Genomic DNA, 17,467 nt, shown 5'->3' with positions numbered 1-17,467 from the left:
GGCCAGACCAGGTCAGGACAGCAGATTTCCTTCCAGAAAGGACATTTGTGAACCAGATAGTTTTTACAAGAATCGACATCATTAGATTTTTAATAGCAATTTTTATTGAATTCAAATTCCAGCATTTGCCATGGCGGGATTCGAACCTTGGTCCCCAGAGCATTACCCTGGGTCTCTGGATTACTAGTCCAGTGACGATACCTCTGCATCAACAGTTCCTCATAATGCAGGCTCAAATTTAATTCCAGCATTGCTTATCTCCCGATTATATTTATATCTGCATTGTAAAAGCAAAACACTGCAGAGGCTGGACATGAGAAAATGCTGCAGCATGCGTGGCAAGTGGGATAGAGTGAATATTTCAGACCAGTGATCTTCTATCAGAGCTCTGCACTTAACTGTCAATTCCATGTCCAAAGATGTGCGGGTTAAGTTGATTGGCCACGCTAAATTGCCCCTGAGTGTCAGGGAGACTAGCAGGATAAATACTTAGGGTTATGGGGATAGGGCCTGGGTGACTCTGTATTACTCGTTTATCAGTTTTGTTTTGCCACATCTTGGTTCCTGGCCAGGGTTTTCCTGTGCTGTGCTCCGTTTCTCTGCCATGTGTGCATCTGATCTCCTGCCTCATGGTTGGCACGTGCTGCCAGCTGTTCAACTGCAGGAGGTCCATCCCTCAAACACATTGTGCCCCATGTTCACGGATCACATTTCCCTCACCCTCCCACTGGACAAAGTGGCTGCCACAGCTAACCAGCAACACCTGGGCAGGTGAGCACGTCTACCTGTGCTGATGTGCAGGATACAGGCACCGTGAGGCTTCGTTGAGCTCATGGTTCAGTCAGTGCTGGTACTGTACCCCCTCCAAATGGCCCCCCAAGAGTGAACTATCAGGGTACAGAGCTGGGGGATGATGCATTCGAGGACAGGGAGGATATGACATAGAAGCAAGTGATAAGGGAAAACAAGAAAATGGGAAGATATGAATGTAGGAGCAGGAGTGGGCCATTCAGCCCATCGAGGCTGCTCCACCATTGAATAAGACCATGGCTGATGAATGGATACCAATTGAAAAATTCAATATAAAAGTGTGGGAGGTGGTGACACTAAGGTAGCAGCCTCTGAGATTTCCTGCGATGCTACTTTCACTGTCAGGCTGAGAGGAATGTCCAATGAAGCAGGTCGCTGCAAGGAAGAATTTGCATTTCTATTGCCCCTCTCACCAGCCTGTGACTGATTTGAGGATGAATTCCAGCTCCCCCTCTTCCCGACTCTAATGTGCCAGAGACTGGCACCACCCCAGGGATTCTGGGCGTCAGAGTCTGCTTCAAAGACCAAGAGTGCCACTGACTGAGCCAAGTCACCCACAGGACTGGCATTGCCAGTTTTGTGCTATTTTGGGTCACTTAGTTCCATGGCTCAAACCTCGGGGGAGAATCTCCCTTCCCTGACTCTGGGAATGCAACTGAGTTTGAGCTGTTAGTGAGTCACTCCCAGTTGGAATTTGATGCATTTATTGAAACAAAAGAATATAAGCACAGTTAGGACAAGATACATTCGTTAAAATTTATACCAGTAAAGCAATTGATCAACCAAATTCTACAAAGTTGGTCGGGCAGGTGCTGTGTTGCAGCTGCAGAATGTGGGAACTCACGGACACCTGTGAGATTCAACTCAAGGACGTCAGTCGCGCCGGAGTTGGAGGAACCTTGGCTCAGAATCACTGAGCTGGAGATCGAGCGATGAGGAACTGCAATACATCAGGGAGGGGGGAAAGGACACCTTCTGCCAGGTGTCTAATCCAGTTCATGGCGAGGGAGGGGAGGGTGCAGCTGCTAGTGAGGCAGGTCTGGGCACTAAGGAGGAGAGGTGGAGGAGTCTCAGCCTTTGCAATTATCCAGCAGGGTCCAGGTTTTTGCAGATTGCGTGAAAGAAAGCGTGGGCTGCAAGGTGGGTGGGCAAACTGATCAGGGCACTGTGGCTTTGATTTGATCTGATTTGATTTATTATTGTCACGTGTATTAGTATACAGACAAAACATACTGTTCATAGAGAAGGAAACAAGAGTGCAGAACGTAGTGTTACAATCAAAGCCAGGGTGCAAGATAAGTCCATTCAAAAGTCTGACAGCAGCAGGGAAGAAGCTGTTCTTGAGTTGATTGGTACGTGGCCTCACACTTTTGTATCTTTTTCCCGAAGGAAGAAGGTTGAAGAGAGAATGTCCGGGGTGCATGGGGTCCTTAATTATGCTGGCTGCTTTGCCGAGGCAGTGGGAAGTGTAGACAGAGTCAATGGATGGGAGGCTGGTTTGCCTGATGGATTGGGCTACATTCACGACCTTTTGTACTACAGGAAACCATTCAAGCAGGGGAAGTTAATGTGAATGTCCTGCTTGTTGGGACAGTACAGTCAGAATGTTAGATCCAGTTCTCTGCAGTCGAGAGCATTGAGTCCAGATGCTGTGCTGCCTGATCAGTGCCAGGGTTCGGGGTATCTGCTCAGAGCTGGAACTTGCAATGATAGGCGGAGGATCCAGTTGTCAGGCTCCATGTGGGCACCAACGACAAAGGTGAGACCAGGAAAGGGGTAGAACTAGGAAAGAGGTTCCATTTAGAGAGTGTGAGCAGCAAGAGGCTAAATTAGAAAGCAAACCCTCAACGCTAGAAATCTCTGGATTATTACCTGAGCCATGAGCAAATTGGAATGGGGTAAATCAGATCAGAGAACGAAATGCGTAGCTCAAAGTTTGGTGCGGGAATAATGGGTTTCAATTGATGGGACATTGGCACCAGTGCTGGGAAAACTGAGAGCCGTACCATTGGGGCAGTCTTCATCTGAACCAGGCAAGACCAGAGTTCTGGCAGGTTCTATAATTAGGGTGGCAGAAAGGGTTCTGAGTACCAGCTAAGAAACAGAAATGGGTACCAAACATTGGTCGGCCACCAAACCGTAGTGACAATATAGAACAATGTAGAAATCAAGGGGCAGAATTTCCCCACAATTGCACAGACTGTTGGATCAGGAGAGAAAAGCAGTGAGAAACACGCTGGCTTCACAGGCGCCTTTTATCACCAGATTAAATAGCACTCTGTGCAATTTCAGAGATCTGGTGAGGATCATGCAGCCAGCTGGTGGGACCTAAACACACTGGTAACACTGACATTCTGAGCCCTTTTTACAAGGCTCCCCGATATCAAAGTTATATTTAAGACACTGCACCCCCCCACCCCCCACCCCCAAGACACTGGGACCCCTGCTCCCACCCCCCAACACAATGCTAACATTGCGGCACTCCCCGCGCCACCTCCCCCCCCCCCCCCCCACCCCCCCCTTCCTCCCGTCTTCCCCATACAGGTATAACCTCACCGCACCTCACATATATCAGTTTTAAACCTCAGATTACCTCTGACATTCTCGATGAGGGCTAATTATCGATCTGAATTCTTTGCAAACTCATACAACGCTTTAGGACTCTACGGTTCAAAGTGACGGAGTTTAAGAGCCCCGTCACCCATACCACGAGATTGAGGACAGAGGAAAGGGAAGAGTTCCTCACTGAATCTATCAGTGAAATTATAGAGAACAGACATATCATCAGCATTGTAAAAGATCACCTGTCCCCCCTCATAGTCCAGGAAAACTCCAATGGTTCTGAGGGTCACATTCGTAGTCAGTGGGACAAAATATTGTTCATTTGCTCCACATTTATGATTTCTCCACCCCACACTCCAATACCCTTCGTTAGGATTCAGTGTGAGCTTTCCTTTCCTTTTGGCTGACTCTCTGGCCACACCCACTGCATATGTACCACTGACCTCCACCTCCCAGTAATGTTTCCCGGATTTGAATCCCTCTGACCCCAGGACACAACGACACTCATCAAACCTCTCTGAGTTAATAGGAAACCGGGAATTCTTGAATTTCACACAGGTCTGGCCATCAGACAGGACAAAGTCACGATGCACTGTATTTGGGTCCAGCGTCAGTGAGTCAGGAGCTGGAGAAAAGGAAGGAAAGAACGGGTTAATCATTTTGCACAGAAGAATCTACAAGGACACAGTTTATAACTGCATTCAGCACCCCACCCATAATTTCAATATCATTAACTATTCCCAGACTCCAGTGTGTACAGTGAACAGATATTACAGACTGGGTACGGTGTACGGTTAGATATATTCCCAGACTCCAGTGTGTACAGTGAACAGATATTACAGACTGGGTATGGTGTACGGTTAGATATATTCCCGGACTCCAGCTGTGCTCCCTCACCTCCTCCCCGAGGATTGAGACTGGAAAATAGAAGAACTCGGAGCAGGAATAGGCAATTCAGCCCCTCGGGTCTGCTCTGCCATTCAATACAATCACGGCTGATCTCGTTTCGGGCTCATCTTCACCTTCCTTCCCTCCTCCTCCTTTGCTGGGCAGGGATGTGGAGAGGAGGCAGAGTTGAGATTAGCCATGACCATATTATGGATTTAATCTTGATGTTAGCTTGTCTCTGGGTTCCAGCATTGTATTTATATAAATGAAAAAAAATTGAAACAAGAAAACGGCACTGTTGCCATCAAACCCCATGTACACCCCATTCTCCATCAATGCAAGTCTCTGCCGCCTCCTGCCCCATGCTCATCATGCACTCGACCCTTTACAGACTGCTGTGCCCCCCACCTACCATTCTTTACCTTTACTCCTTCATCCCAACTCACCTCGTATCATTTGGATATTTCATTGACAGCTCCAATGAGTTGATGCACTTTTCATACATAATCATGCAAACGTTTAACATTGCTGAAGGTCCCTGAGCTTTCTATACTGGCTACAGGCTGAATCATAGAATCCCTACAGCGCAGAAAGAGGCCATTCAGTCCATCCATTCTCCACCGACCCTCCGCCAGAGCATCCCATCCAGGTTCTTTCCCTGTAACTCCACACATTTCCTATTGCTAATCCTCCTAACCTAAACATCTTGGGACATTAAGGGGCAATTTAGCATGGTCAGTACACTTAACCTGCACACCTTTGGACTGTGGGAGGAAATCAGAGCACCCGGGGGAAACCCACACAGACATGAGGAGAATGTGCAAACTCCACGCCGACAGTCACCCAAGGCTGGAATTGAACCCGGGTCCCTGGCACTGTGAGGCAGCAGTGCTAACCACTGTGCCACCGTGCCGCCACCAGCTCTTACCTGGTCTAATCTGCGCATTCCAGGTTTCATAGTCCCGGCCTACCACAATCCAACTTCTGTGGAGGCAACTGATCATTTATAGGATCAGCTGCCTCGGTAATACACCCCTACCCGAGCACCCAGGGAAATGGAGGGGCTGCGTTCGGGGAAGAGGCCTGGGATTTCTGGGCTCATTCAGCATTTTCACCAGGGCCGGGAGGCTCTGAAGTGGTGAAGATCTGCGTCTGAGTGACTGGATGTCAAGTAAGAGGATGTTCTGATCCCCTCAATGCTTGGATCACTCAATCTCAGATTTCACATTGAGAACATTCCCTTGAGTGGGATCCCTGATGCTGCTGCCCCAGTGATCTGTACCCAGTAACAGGCAGCACCTTCAGGAGAGGGAGGGTGAGGGCAGGAAGCTGTACAGAGCGTGGACACCAAGCTGGGGAGTTTCTTACCTGGAAAGATGATCCGTTTTATTGCCTTCCACACTGGGTAGAGAAACAAGCCTTGAAATCCTGCATATTTCTGTCTTGGAAACACCACTATCTCCTCATTCAGTTTAAAGACATCACTTTTATCCGAATCTGAATCTTCAAATCGATATTCATCTTCTTCATCGTCACTCCTGTTGAATATTATACTCCCGTCTGAATCTTCCTCATCCTCCCCTTTATCCAGGTAGCTGTGTGAATGGGATTGATTTAATCACTCTCTGCTGCATACAGACTGTGATCACAGTGTAAAATCCTCTGTGAGTTTGGATTAGATACTCACCTTTCTCTCAATCTTTTCAGTTCCTGTGGGACAGAAAATCAGAAACATTTAATGAATATGACGCTGCTGTTTAGATTGTAATTTTCAATGATGTAGAATCAGTGATTTTAGTTAAATGTGAAGGGATCTGGGTGGAGTTTTCAGTGATGTGTTCCACTGATTTGATACCGCATCAGATATCACCCTCTTCCCTTCCATGTCCAACCCCAAATGCTCGGACAGAGTTTGCTCTTTTGTTGAAGACTTTGAAGATTCATTGATCAGATCCTTTCATTCCTGTTCACTTTGTTCCCAGTAACTCAGGGCATCTCGCTGGTCTGTGCAACTCTGACCTTGGAACCGTGATCTGGGAACCTGATCTCAGTGTCTGCTCAATGAGGAAACCTCAGTAACCTGTCAGAGATATTCAGGTGTTGGGTCACAAACTATTTTTGGGTATGTGAAGCCATTTAGCTCATCAATTCCACCACCAGACTATCAGTGATCCCGTCCCACCCTCATTGCGTCACCTGATTGCATGCTCAGCTAACGCCATCTGACTCAGAGGAATGAAATAATTTGACATTCAAACTCATATTAAGATGTACATTTACAGCTTTAGAAATAGGTAAATGTGGTTTGGATATTAACACCTTTAAAGTCAACTATGGGAGTCTTTCGGGCATAATGGGAAAGTTCGCCAACACAGAGGAATGATGGGAAAGATACTATGAGGACTCACCTCATAATCACAAATCGTAAAATCCTAACTGTGGTCACAATTTGGAGAAAGAAGGTATTAAGGAGATAGCAGAGCAGACAGGGAGTCAGGAAGTCCACACTACGTAGGTAACTGACCATCTTTGTAAGACATTGGAGGGGATTTTCCACTCCCACCCACCCCAAGACTGGAAATTCCCACTTGAGGTTAACGGATCTTTAAATGGTCTGTCAAATTTTCTGTCCAGCCCGTGAAGTTCCCCATGGCAGATGGGACCATGAAATTTACTCTCATTGTGTTTTCTCTGTAACTGATTTGGTGAGGCATGTGTGTGAGACTTAGGCCAAGTGATCTAAGTTGTGTATAGAAACAGCGTATGGGGTGAGAGGTCTACGGAAGGGCAGCAAGGACTAATCTCTCAACATTTGTTGGATAAAAACCTTAGGCACTGGAACGCTCACCCTCGTGCGGTCTTACCCTTTAACCACATGTCCAATAGGCCTTGTGGCGCAGTGGGTAGCACCACTTCCTTTGAGCCAGAAGCTCCAGGTTCCAGTCCCACCCCAGGATCTGATGGCCAAGGAAGGTATGTTCATAACGCAGCAAAATAGATTGAGAATGTCAACCTACAAATTCTTCCCAACGTGCCAATGGCAGCCAGAGCAGGAGAGACTACTGGTCAGCTAAACGATGGAAAGAAATGGGAGCCTCTATCATCACTATCCATACTTGCAGGCTACAAAGTTTTGACTTGCTGTCTCAATCCTCTTTGGCCTCCTGACTTCTCAACATTTCTATCATACTGCAGGTTGTATTTTGACCTTGGTGGATATGAGCTTGCTCACCCAACACTCCTCTCCATTCCTGTTAACCTTTGAGTTCAAATCAGCAGAAGCATTGGTGGGGTGACAGAGCTGATAGGACAGTTTATTCTGTCACCAATATTCCCCAAGATAAAGGCCAAATAGTGCATTTGGAAACCTGAATTAAAAATTGAAAACGCAGCAGGTCTGGCAGCAGCCGTGCGAGAGAAAGAGTGCGAACGTTTTGTGTTTATCTGAGCTTTCTGGGGAACTGTTCAGAACAGGTTTGGAAGAAGTGTCATAGAAAACTCTAACTTTCCCTGGATAACTATCCTGGTTACACAGTTGAAACCTTCTGAAGTTTGTGGTTTTAATCGTATTTTTTGGATGGTTCCCACTGCAAGATAATTACCCAATGGAACATTCACTTACAATGATCCAAAGCTCAGAAGTTATGAGGCAATTCTATTGAAATACAGAGAGTCAGTGAAAGGAAAACAGGCCATTTGGCCCATCTGTTTAATGCTGGTGTTAATACAGTACTCCATATTAATCCATTCCTATCGAGGTAAACAGAGTTTTCCTATCTGTTTCATTAATTCTGGTTCCCAGTTTGGATCTTCCCTACAAGTGGAAATATATCCTACATAGAGTTCATCAAACCTCATCAAGCCAGTGTGAAGTGCTGACAGTGTGGGACAGTCTCCTCAACACTCCTGAGTTCAATCCTGACTGACAGTCCTCAGTTATACTGCACATTATATCCTGTTGGAAGAACATAAGAACTAGGAGCAGGAGAAGGCCATCTGGCCTTGGGCCTGCTCCGCCATTCAATAAGATCATGGCTGATCTTTTTGTGGACTCACATACCCGCCCGCTCACCCTTAATTCCTTTCCTGTTCAAAAATGTATCTACCCTTGCCTTGAAAACATTCAATGAGGTAACCTCAACTGCTTCACTGGGTAGGGAATTCCACAGATTCACAACCCTTTGCGTGAAGAACTTCCTCCTCAACTCAGTCCTAAATTTGCTTCCTCTTAATTTGAGGCTATGCCCCCTAGTTCTAGTTTCACCTGCCAGTGGAAACAACTTCCCTGCTTCTATCTTATCTATTTCCTTCATGATCTTATATGTTTCTATAAGATCTCCCCTCATTCTTCTGAATTCCAATGAGTATAGCCCCAGTCTACTCAGTCTCTCCTCATAAGCCAACCCTCTCAACTCCGGAATCAACCTAGTGAATCTCCTCTGCACCCACTCCAGTGCCAGTATATCCTTTCTCAAGTAAGGAGACCAAAACTGTACACAGTATTCCAGGTGTGGCCTCACCAGCACCTTTTACAGCTGCAACATAACCTCTCTGTTTTAAACTCCATCCCTCTCGCAATAAAGGACAAAATTCCATTTGACTTCTTAATTACCTGCTGCACCTGCAAACCAACTCCTTGAGATTCCTGCACAAGGGCAGCCAGGTCCCTCTGCACAATAGCATGCTGCAATTTTTCACCATTTAACTAATAGTCCATTTTGCTGCCAAAAATGGATGACCTCACATTTACAAATGTGATGGGGTTTGGGGGGGAATGATAGCCATACTAGAAGTTATGGCGGAGAATAGTAGCCATATTAATAACTGTGTCCAGTGAAAGTGTTAAACCATGAAAAAGCAAGCACACAGTTTAACAGCAGAGATATGCACATCAGGATAGTAAGGTGCTATACAAAGGACGACTGTCTGAGTATACAGATCTTTCGGATGAGCAGAAAATGAGGACAATGTCTTAGTCTGGCAGAGGCCATTAAACCATGGCATTTGGAAATGGGACGATTGATTTTTGTTCTAACATTCAGACACAGCTGGGGTGTCCAAAGATAGTTGGAACAATAACCTACTGCTGCAATTAAAACCTCATACTGATTGGATATTATAATTAAGCAAGTGTATGCTGATTGGGATTGGTTTTCATAACTGTATCTTATGAATGATAACTGTGGGTGGATAGAGATAACTCCTATACTTTGATTGATATATGCTAATTACTTGTAATCAAATTTGAATCTACAACTACCTGTGTATTTCTGAACTCTGTACTCTGACTGGCTTTAACGGCTTAATCAGGGTCCTTGTAGCTATAGTCTTCAATAAATCATTTTGAACCACTCCGTCATTTTGTCTGGCTACTTGAGGGAAATGATAGTTATAACTACATTAACAAGCCAATAGAAGCAACAGTATTTGAGCCCCATTATAAAATGCTGTTTACAATCACACCAACAATTTGGGGATTCGGTTACAAAGGGTCACCTTGAGAAACGAGACGCTGTCTTGCTGCTCGATGTCGACACAAAGGTTCGCTATCTTCCCCTCAAGTGAAGTCAGTTCCTCTTTAATTCTTCTCAGATTCTTCTCCATTGGTTGCAGATCTTCCTCCTTTTGTCTCCTCAGCTCTTCGATTAAATGTTTCTCTTTGTCTTCAAGATAGCGATGGATTTTGGCAAAGTGTGTGGAGATGTCTTGCTCCAGGGATCCAGTGAGTTGCTATGACAGTGAGAGAGATTGTTTAAACAGCGGGTTGTTAAAGGGTTGCAGTGTTGAAAGGGATCTGAAGTCATACTCACCTCCAGTTCTGAAATCTCCCTCTGCTGCTGCTGTTTGAATTCACTTTGATTTTTCTTTTCCTTCTCCATGGAATCCAAGGATAATTTCAGCTGGTCCTAAAAATGGAATCAGATCTCAGCATGATCCATTGTAATGTCTGCAAACTGTCAGGCGAGAGGTGTTAACATGTGGCACGAGCACTTTATAACTAGTAGAGTAAAAGGTATTCAATTCGACAACTTCAAATCAATCAAGGAATATAAAAGAGATGTGGGTTTGATCGGAAGGACGTTGAGATGTGAAAATCTGTGAGGACAGTGAGAAAGTCAGTGATAAATCCAATAGTGAATTCAAGATAAATCTCTTCCCATAAAGAATAGTTATAACATGGAATTTACTGCCATGATGAATAGTTAGGAACATAAGAAATAGGAGCAGGAGTAGACCGAACAACTCGAGAAACCTGCACCATCATTCAATATGATTCTGGCTGATCTTCAGCCTCAATGCCACTTGTCCACCTGCTCCCAATATCCCTTGGTTCCCTGAGAGAAGCAACTCACCAAGGTTCCATTGACAGCGCCATCCAAACCCTCAAATGTTACCAACCAGAAAGACAAGGGCAGCAAATACCTGGGAACACCACCACCTGGAAGTTCTCCTCCAAGGCACTCATCATCCTGACTTGGAAATATATCGCTGTTCCTTCACTATCGTTGGGTCAAAATCTTGGAACCCCCTTCCTAACAGCACTGTGGGGGGTACCAACACCTCAGGGACTGCAGCGGTTCAATAAGGCAGCTCACTGCTATCATCTCAAGGGAAGTTAAGATTGGGCAATAAATATTGGCCTAGCCAGCAATACCCACATCCCATTAAAGATCAAGATTTTTGCCATCTCAGCCTTGAATATGCTCAACAAAGAAGCATCCACAACCCTTATAAGGTAGACATTTCCACAACGACCTAGTGAAGTAATTAATCCTCATCTCAGTCTTAAATGATTGAGCAGTTATCGTGAGAATATGCTTGTGTTCTAGATCCCCCCTCTCTCCCTTCCCCTTCAGGGAAACAACCTCTTGGTTTCTACAGGGACACGCTCATTCAGCATCTTAACTGTTTCAGTGAGATTTCATTATGCTAAGCTCCAGAGAGCACAGCACCAAATTATTTAGTCTCATTGGACAACCCTCTTGCCCCGCCTCACCTCATCTGCTCTTTAAACTACATAGAGTTGCCTTTGTGAACTCCAGGATTGACTATTGCAATGCATTCCTGCCTGCTCACCTAGATTCTACCCTCCTTAAATCTTACATCATCTGTTGCCCAACATTCTGCCGCCCACATCTTAACTCCGACCAAGTGCTGTTCACCTTTCACACAGTCCTCCATTGAATTCTGGTCAAACAAAGTCTCGATTTTAACATTCTCACCTTTCTGTTCAAATCCCTCCATGGCCTCATCTGTCCCTTTCTACCAAATCTCCTCCGTCCCCTTGGAGTTATCTGCGCTCTTCCAATTCTGACCCCTTGAGCACATCCAATTTTAATTGCTCCCTCATTGGAGGCTGTGCCTTCTGATTGTCTCGGCCCCAAGCACTGGAATTCCCTCCCTCCACCTCTCTGTTTCTTTCCCTCACTCCCCTGCTTTAAGCTACTCCTTAAAAACCTACCTCTTTGATTAAACCTTTGGTTGGTCTCGAACGACTTATCACCTTACTGTGGCTGTGTATCAAACACCTTGTTTTATCACACAATTCTAAAACCCTTTGCAGTGTCTCTGATGTGCTCGATAAATATGAGTTCAGTTCTAAATGCTTTTTGATGGTTCTCGGACTGAGGAAATGACAGAGACCTTGGAGGGATTTGAACAGATGAGACATTTAAATCTGTAGTGTTGTAGTATCTGTCCACATGTTCAATGGGGGGCAGGGGGCGGGGAGGTAAGCATCGCCTAGCTTCCTGGAGTGTGGAGTAATAAATTGTTCATCATCAATAATGAACAACACCAGCATGGGTGACACGGTGGCACAGTGGTTAGCACTGCTGCCTTACAGTACCAGGGACCCTGGTTCGATTCCCGGCTTGTCTGTGTGGAGTTTGCAGGTTCTCCCTGTGTCTGCGTGGAATTCCTCCGGGTGTTCCGGATTTCACCACACTCCAAAGATATGCGGGTTAGGTGGATTGGCCATGCTAAATTGTCCCTTAGTGTCCGGGAGGATTAGCAGGGTAGATATGTGGGGTTACAGGAATAGGGCCTGGGGGGATTGTGGTTGGTGCAGGCTCAATGGGCTGAATGGCCTCCTTCTGCACTGTAGGGATTGTATGATTCTATGATCTGGGATTCAATGATCTGATCACCTCAGTTAAAGCTACATTATACTACAGTAATAGTGGTCTGTAATAAAGGAAACTTACTTAACGCTATATTCCACTACATTAATAGTGTAACACTGTCTAATAAAGGAAATTTACTTAAAGCTACATTACAAAACAGCTAGCATTACTTATCATCCAGGATTATCCTGGAGTTCATCCAGGATTGAAGTTTAATCTCTTTTTTTAAGTTTATTTATTAATATCACAAGTAGGCTTACATTAACACTGCAATGAAGTTACTGTGAAAATCCCTAGTTGCCACACTCCTGCACCTGTTTGGATACACTGAGAGAATTTAGCATGGCTAATGCACCTAACCAGCGCGTTTTTCGGACTCTGGGAGGAAACCAGAGCACCCAGAGGAATCCCACACAGACACGAGGAGAATATGTAGACTCCACACTGACAGTCACCCAAGCTGAGAATTGAACCTGGGTCCCTGGTGCTCTGAGGCACTGTATCAGCAATCTACTGAGAGCTATCTAAGAAAAGCATAATTTTGCAAAAAATTCAAGGTTCTTTTTTTATTTTTCACACATTTGTTTAAGGTCTTAAAGTATTGTCAAATGGAGGATTAAGGTTTTTTGACCCACTGTCAAGAATCATCCAAACTGATAACAACCTTCCCTTTCTGCCGATGTCTATGGTGTTTTCCGTTGTTTCCCTGGCACACTGCCAGGGAAAAGGCTGCGGGTGGGTGGGTGGTAGCCATTGGTGGGACCAGAATATCCTGTCTGCAGGACTGGCTGAAAAATTCAACCCAATGACTCTGTTTATTCTCCAGCTGACTTTGCAGCCGGGTTTTGCCAGCATGTTGAGGCCCTGTTTCCCTGTATCTCAGCATGAAACAACACCCCTTGATTTTTTTTTTGGCACTGTTGTAAGGTCTGGAGAGAAACTCGCTAGTTTACTCACTGGAAACAACACTCTGCCATTTTTAGTAAGGTTTAGCCTCACTGAATGTGAGGGTGGACACTTCGGGTGACCAATGGCATGGAAGGCCAGAGGGATGTTTAGAAGCCAAGAGGTCAAGTGATAAGAATTCCCTGAAAATCCTCAAGTGCAGCCAAGCAACAGCAGGTACACAACACACAGCTTGTAATTAAGGAAACCTGACCTGCATTAAACAATGGTGCTGTTTAAAAACAGGTTGGAACATTTCTGTGCACACACAACCAACATGCTATAGCTCTCAAATTCCTCACTGTCACCAATTATAAAATTTTATGCTGCTGAAGGAGGCCATTCGGCCCATTGTGACCATACTGTCTTTGTGAAAGAGTCACTCACCCCTGGTCCCAATCCGCTATCTTTTCCCCTTCACCCTGTAAACTTTTCATTTCAGATAATTGTCAAATTCTGTTTCAAAAGGCACAATTCACCCTCCCTCTCCCACATTCTCAGGTGGTACATTAAAGATTCCAGCCTCAGAAGCCTTTTCTCTAGTTGCTGTCACTTCTTTTGCCAAACACCTTAAATTCATAAAATCCCTGCAGTGCAGAAGAGGCCATTCGGCCCATTGATCTTGCACCAACTCTCTGACAGATTAATTTACCAGGCCCACTTCCCTACCCTATCCCTGTAACCCAACACTTTTCCAATGGCTAATCCATCCAACCTACACACCTTGGGACACTAAGGGACAATTTAGCATGGCCAATGCACCTAACCTGCACATCTTTAAACTGTGGGAGGAACCTGGAGCACCCGGAGGAAACCCACGCAGACCCAGGGAAAACGTGCAAACTCCACACAGACAGCCACCCGAGGCTGGAATTGAATCCACTTCCTTACCGCTGTGAGGCAGCGGTGCTAACCACTGTGCCACCCACTTGTGCAGAATCTTCAATTCCTTATAGTTTTCTGACTATTGTTTAGAAATGCTGAGATTCAGAGGGGATTAGCGGGGGAAATAATCCCTCAGAGGATGGTGGGAATCTGGAATGCGCTGCCTGGGAAGGTTGTGAAGGCCGGAAACCTTACAACCTTTAAAAAATATTTGGATGAGCACTTGAAATATCATAACATTCATGGATGCAGGACGCGTGGAGGAAATGGGATCAGCGAGACTTTATTGGTAGTTACTGTGGGTGCAGACTGGATTGGCTGAAGGGCCTTTTCTGTGCTGAATGACTCAATGATTCTATGAGCAGGTGGAATGTGTATAGAGAATTCTCAAAGAACAAAGAAAATTACACACAGGAACAGGCCCTTCGGCCCTCCACGCCTGCACCGACCAGGCTGCCCGACTTAACTAAAATTCTCTACGCTTCCGGGGACCATATCCCACTATTTCCATCCTATTCATGTACTTGTCAAGATGCCCCTTAAAAGTCACTACCGTATCCGCTTCCACTACCTCCCCCTGCAGCGAGTTCCAGGCACCCACTACTCTCTGTGTAAAAAATCTGCCTCGTACATCTCCTTTAATCCTTGCCCCTTGCACCTTAAACCTGTGCCCCCGAGTAATTGACTCTTCCACCCTGGGAAAAAGCTTCTGACTATCCACTCTGTCCATGCTTCTCATAATTTTGTAGACTTCTATCAGGTTTCCCCTCAACCTCCGTCGCTCCAGTGAGAACAAACCAAGTTTCTCCAACCTCTCCTCATAGCTAATGCCCTCCACACCAGGCAACACCCTGGTAAATCTTTTCTGCACCCTCTCCAAAGCCTCCACATCCTTCTGGTAGAGTGGCGACCAGAATTGAACACCATACTCCAAGTGCGGCCTAACTAAGGTTCTATAAAGCTGCAACATGACTTGCCAATTTTTAAACTCAATGCCCCAGGTGATGAAATCAAGCATGCCGTCTGCCTTCTTGACTACCTTCTCCACCTGCATTGCCACTTTCAGTGACCTGTGTACCTGTACACCCAGATCCCTTTGCCTATCAATACTCTGAAGGGTTCTGCCATTTACTGTATATTTCCTATCTGTATTAGACCTTCCAAAATGCATTACCTCACATTTGTCCGGATTAAACTCCATCTGCCACCTCTCCACCCAAGTCTCCAACTGATCTATATCCTGCTGTATCCTCTGATGGTCCTCATCGCTATCCGCAAATCCACCAACCTTTGTGTTGTCCCCAAACTTACTAATCAATCCAGTTACATTTTCCTCCAAATCATTTATATATATTACAAACAGCAAAGGTCCCAGCACTGATCCCTGAGGAACACCACTTGTAAGAGTTTTAACAACACCAGGTTAAAGTCCAACAGGTTTATTTGGTAGCAAATACCATTAGCTTTCGGAGCGCTGCTCCTTCATCAGATGGAGTGGAAATGTTAAAACTCTTACTGCGTTCACCCCAGTCCAACGCCGGCATCTCCACATCATGAACACCACTTGTCACAGCCCTCCATTCAGAAACGCACCCTTCCATTGCTACCCTCTGTCTTCTTTGACCGAGTCAGTTTTGTATCCACCTTGCCAGCTCACCTCCGATCCCATGCGATTTCACCTTCTCATGCCCCATTACCAGGACCCGGGTTCGATTCCCGGCTTGGGTCACTGTCTGTGTGGAGTTTGCCCATTCTCCTCGTGTCTGCATGGGTTTCCTCCGGGTGCTCCGGTTTCCTCCCACAGTCCAAAGATGTGTGGGTTAGGTTGATTGGCCATGCTAAAAAATTGTCCTGAGATGCTTAGGTTAAAGGGATTAGTGGATACATCTGTAGGGATATGGGGGTAGGGCCCGGGTGGGATTGTGGTCGGTGCAGACTCAATGGGCTGAATGGCCTCTTTCTGTACTGTAGGGTTTCTATGATTCTATTTCTATGAAGTATGGCCCCTTCCCTAGTTGGACTATCTACATACTGTTTCAGGAAGCCCTCCTGGATGCTCCTTACAAACTCTGCCCCATCCACTCCCCTAGCACTGAGTCCCAGTCAATATAGGGGAAGTTAAAATCCCCCACCACAACAACGCCGTTACTTTTGCACCTTGTCAAAATCTGCCTACATATCTGTTCCTCTATCTCCCGCTGGCAGTTGGGTGGCCTATAGTAAACCCCCAACATTGTGACTCCACCTTTTCTATTCCTGAGCTCTACCCGTATTGCCTCGCTGTATGAGCCCTCCGAGGTGTCCTCCCGCAGGACAGCTGTGAAATTCTCCTTAACCAGTAGTGCAACTCCCCCACCCCTTTTACATCCCCCTCTATCCCGCCTGAAACATCTGTATCCTGGAATGTTAAGCTGCCAATCCTGTCCTTGTATTGCGGTAAATCCTGTCCTCCCTTAACCCTGTCTCTGTCCTTCTCTGTAATGGCAACAACATCGTAGTTCCTTGTACTAATTCAATCTCCTGTAACCCTGATAGTCTTCAAATAAAGAAGCCTTCAGTTCGTTTGCTAATCATCTTTAAAAGTGTTTGTTTGGAGAACAATTAATGTTTCCCACCAGAATGAACTGTGTGGAAATGTCAGTGTTGAAGTGAGCGAATGGGGGACACTGAGCAAGACTCACTCATTCAACCAAACAGCCCAAATCACAATCAAATGCGCAAATGGAGACAGGCATCACACTGTGGCCCCTCACCTTGTATTTTTGAACTACCTTCTGCATTGGAATGAATTTGTGGTCTGAATGTGGGGGAGAATCTACACATTTGGCACAGATCAGAATCTCATCATCCTCACAGAACAGGATCAGCTTCTCCCCGTGTTCCTCACAGAGCGACTGCTCCCTCTCTGTGTCTCCATCCATCTTCTCCCCGTGTTTCTCACAGAGAGACTGCTCCCTCTCTGTGTCTCCATCCAGCTTCTCCCCGTGTTCCTCCTCCAGTTTCAGCTCCAATTTCCTGGTTTTCTCACAGAGATTGGCCAACACCCTGTTACTGGTGAACCCTCTCCGGGGGAGAAGCTGCTGACATTCCGGGCAGGACACAGCCTGACGCTGCTTTCCCCAACACTTCTGGATACAGGATTTACAGAAGTTGTGATCACAGTCCAGCCGCACCGGCTCCACAAACAGAGACTGACAGATGGAGCAGGTTAAATCCTCACTCAGCGATAAGATGTGTTTACTGACGGCCAT

General features: G+C 45.9%; 1 protein-coding gene across 1 annotated transcript; it reads right to left on the bottom strand.

Moving 5' to 3' along the window:
- Window positions 1-3,473: 3,473 nt before the first annotated feature.
- Window positions 3,474-17,467, bottom strand: LOC144497706 (zinc-binding protein A33-like). Its single transcript, XM_078219149.1, has 7 exons — window positions 17,193-17,467; window positions 16,970-17,117; window positions 10,071-10,166; window positions 9,757-9,990; window positions 5,948-5,970; window positions 5,629-5,855; window positions 3,474-3,997 (listed from the first exon to the last, which is right to left on the bottom strand). The coding sequence occupies exons 1-7, from the start codon at window positions 17,465-17,467 to the stop codon at window positions 3,474-3,476; spliced, it is 1,527 nt and encodes a 508-aa protein (XP_078075275.1).

Source organism: Mustelus asterias, chromosome 8 (genome assembly GCF_964213995.1).
Source record: "Mustelus asterias chromosome 8, sMusAst1.hap1.1, whole genome shotgun sequence".
NCBI lineage: Eukaryota > Metazoa > Chordata > Chondrichthyes > Carcharhiniformes > Triakidae > Mustelus > Mustelus asterias.
Note: the sequence above shows the minus strand (reverse complement) of the source record. Positions and strands in the feature narration are given on the sequence as shown.

Bases quoted from the DNA above. Each gene is read 5' to 3' on its own strand.
- LOC144497706 (XM_078219149.1), bottom strand. From the start codon at position 17,467: ATGGCCGTCAGTAAACACATCTTATCGCTGAGTGAGGATTTAACCTGC. The intron at 17,118-17,192 runs GCTGGATGGAGA...AGACACAGAGAG, and splicing joins GAGGAGGAACACGGGGAGAA to GGAGCAGTCGCTCTGTGAGG. The intron at 10,167-16,969 runs GTGAGGGGCCAC...TTCCATTTTTAG, and splicing joins AGGTAGTTCAAAAATACAAG to GACCAGCTGAAATTATCCTT.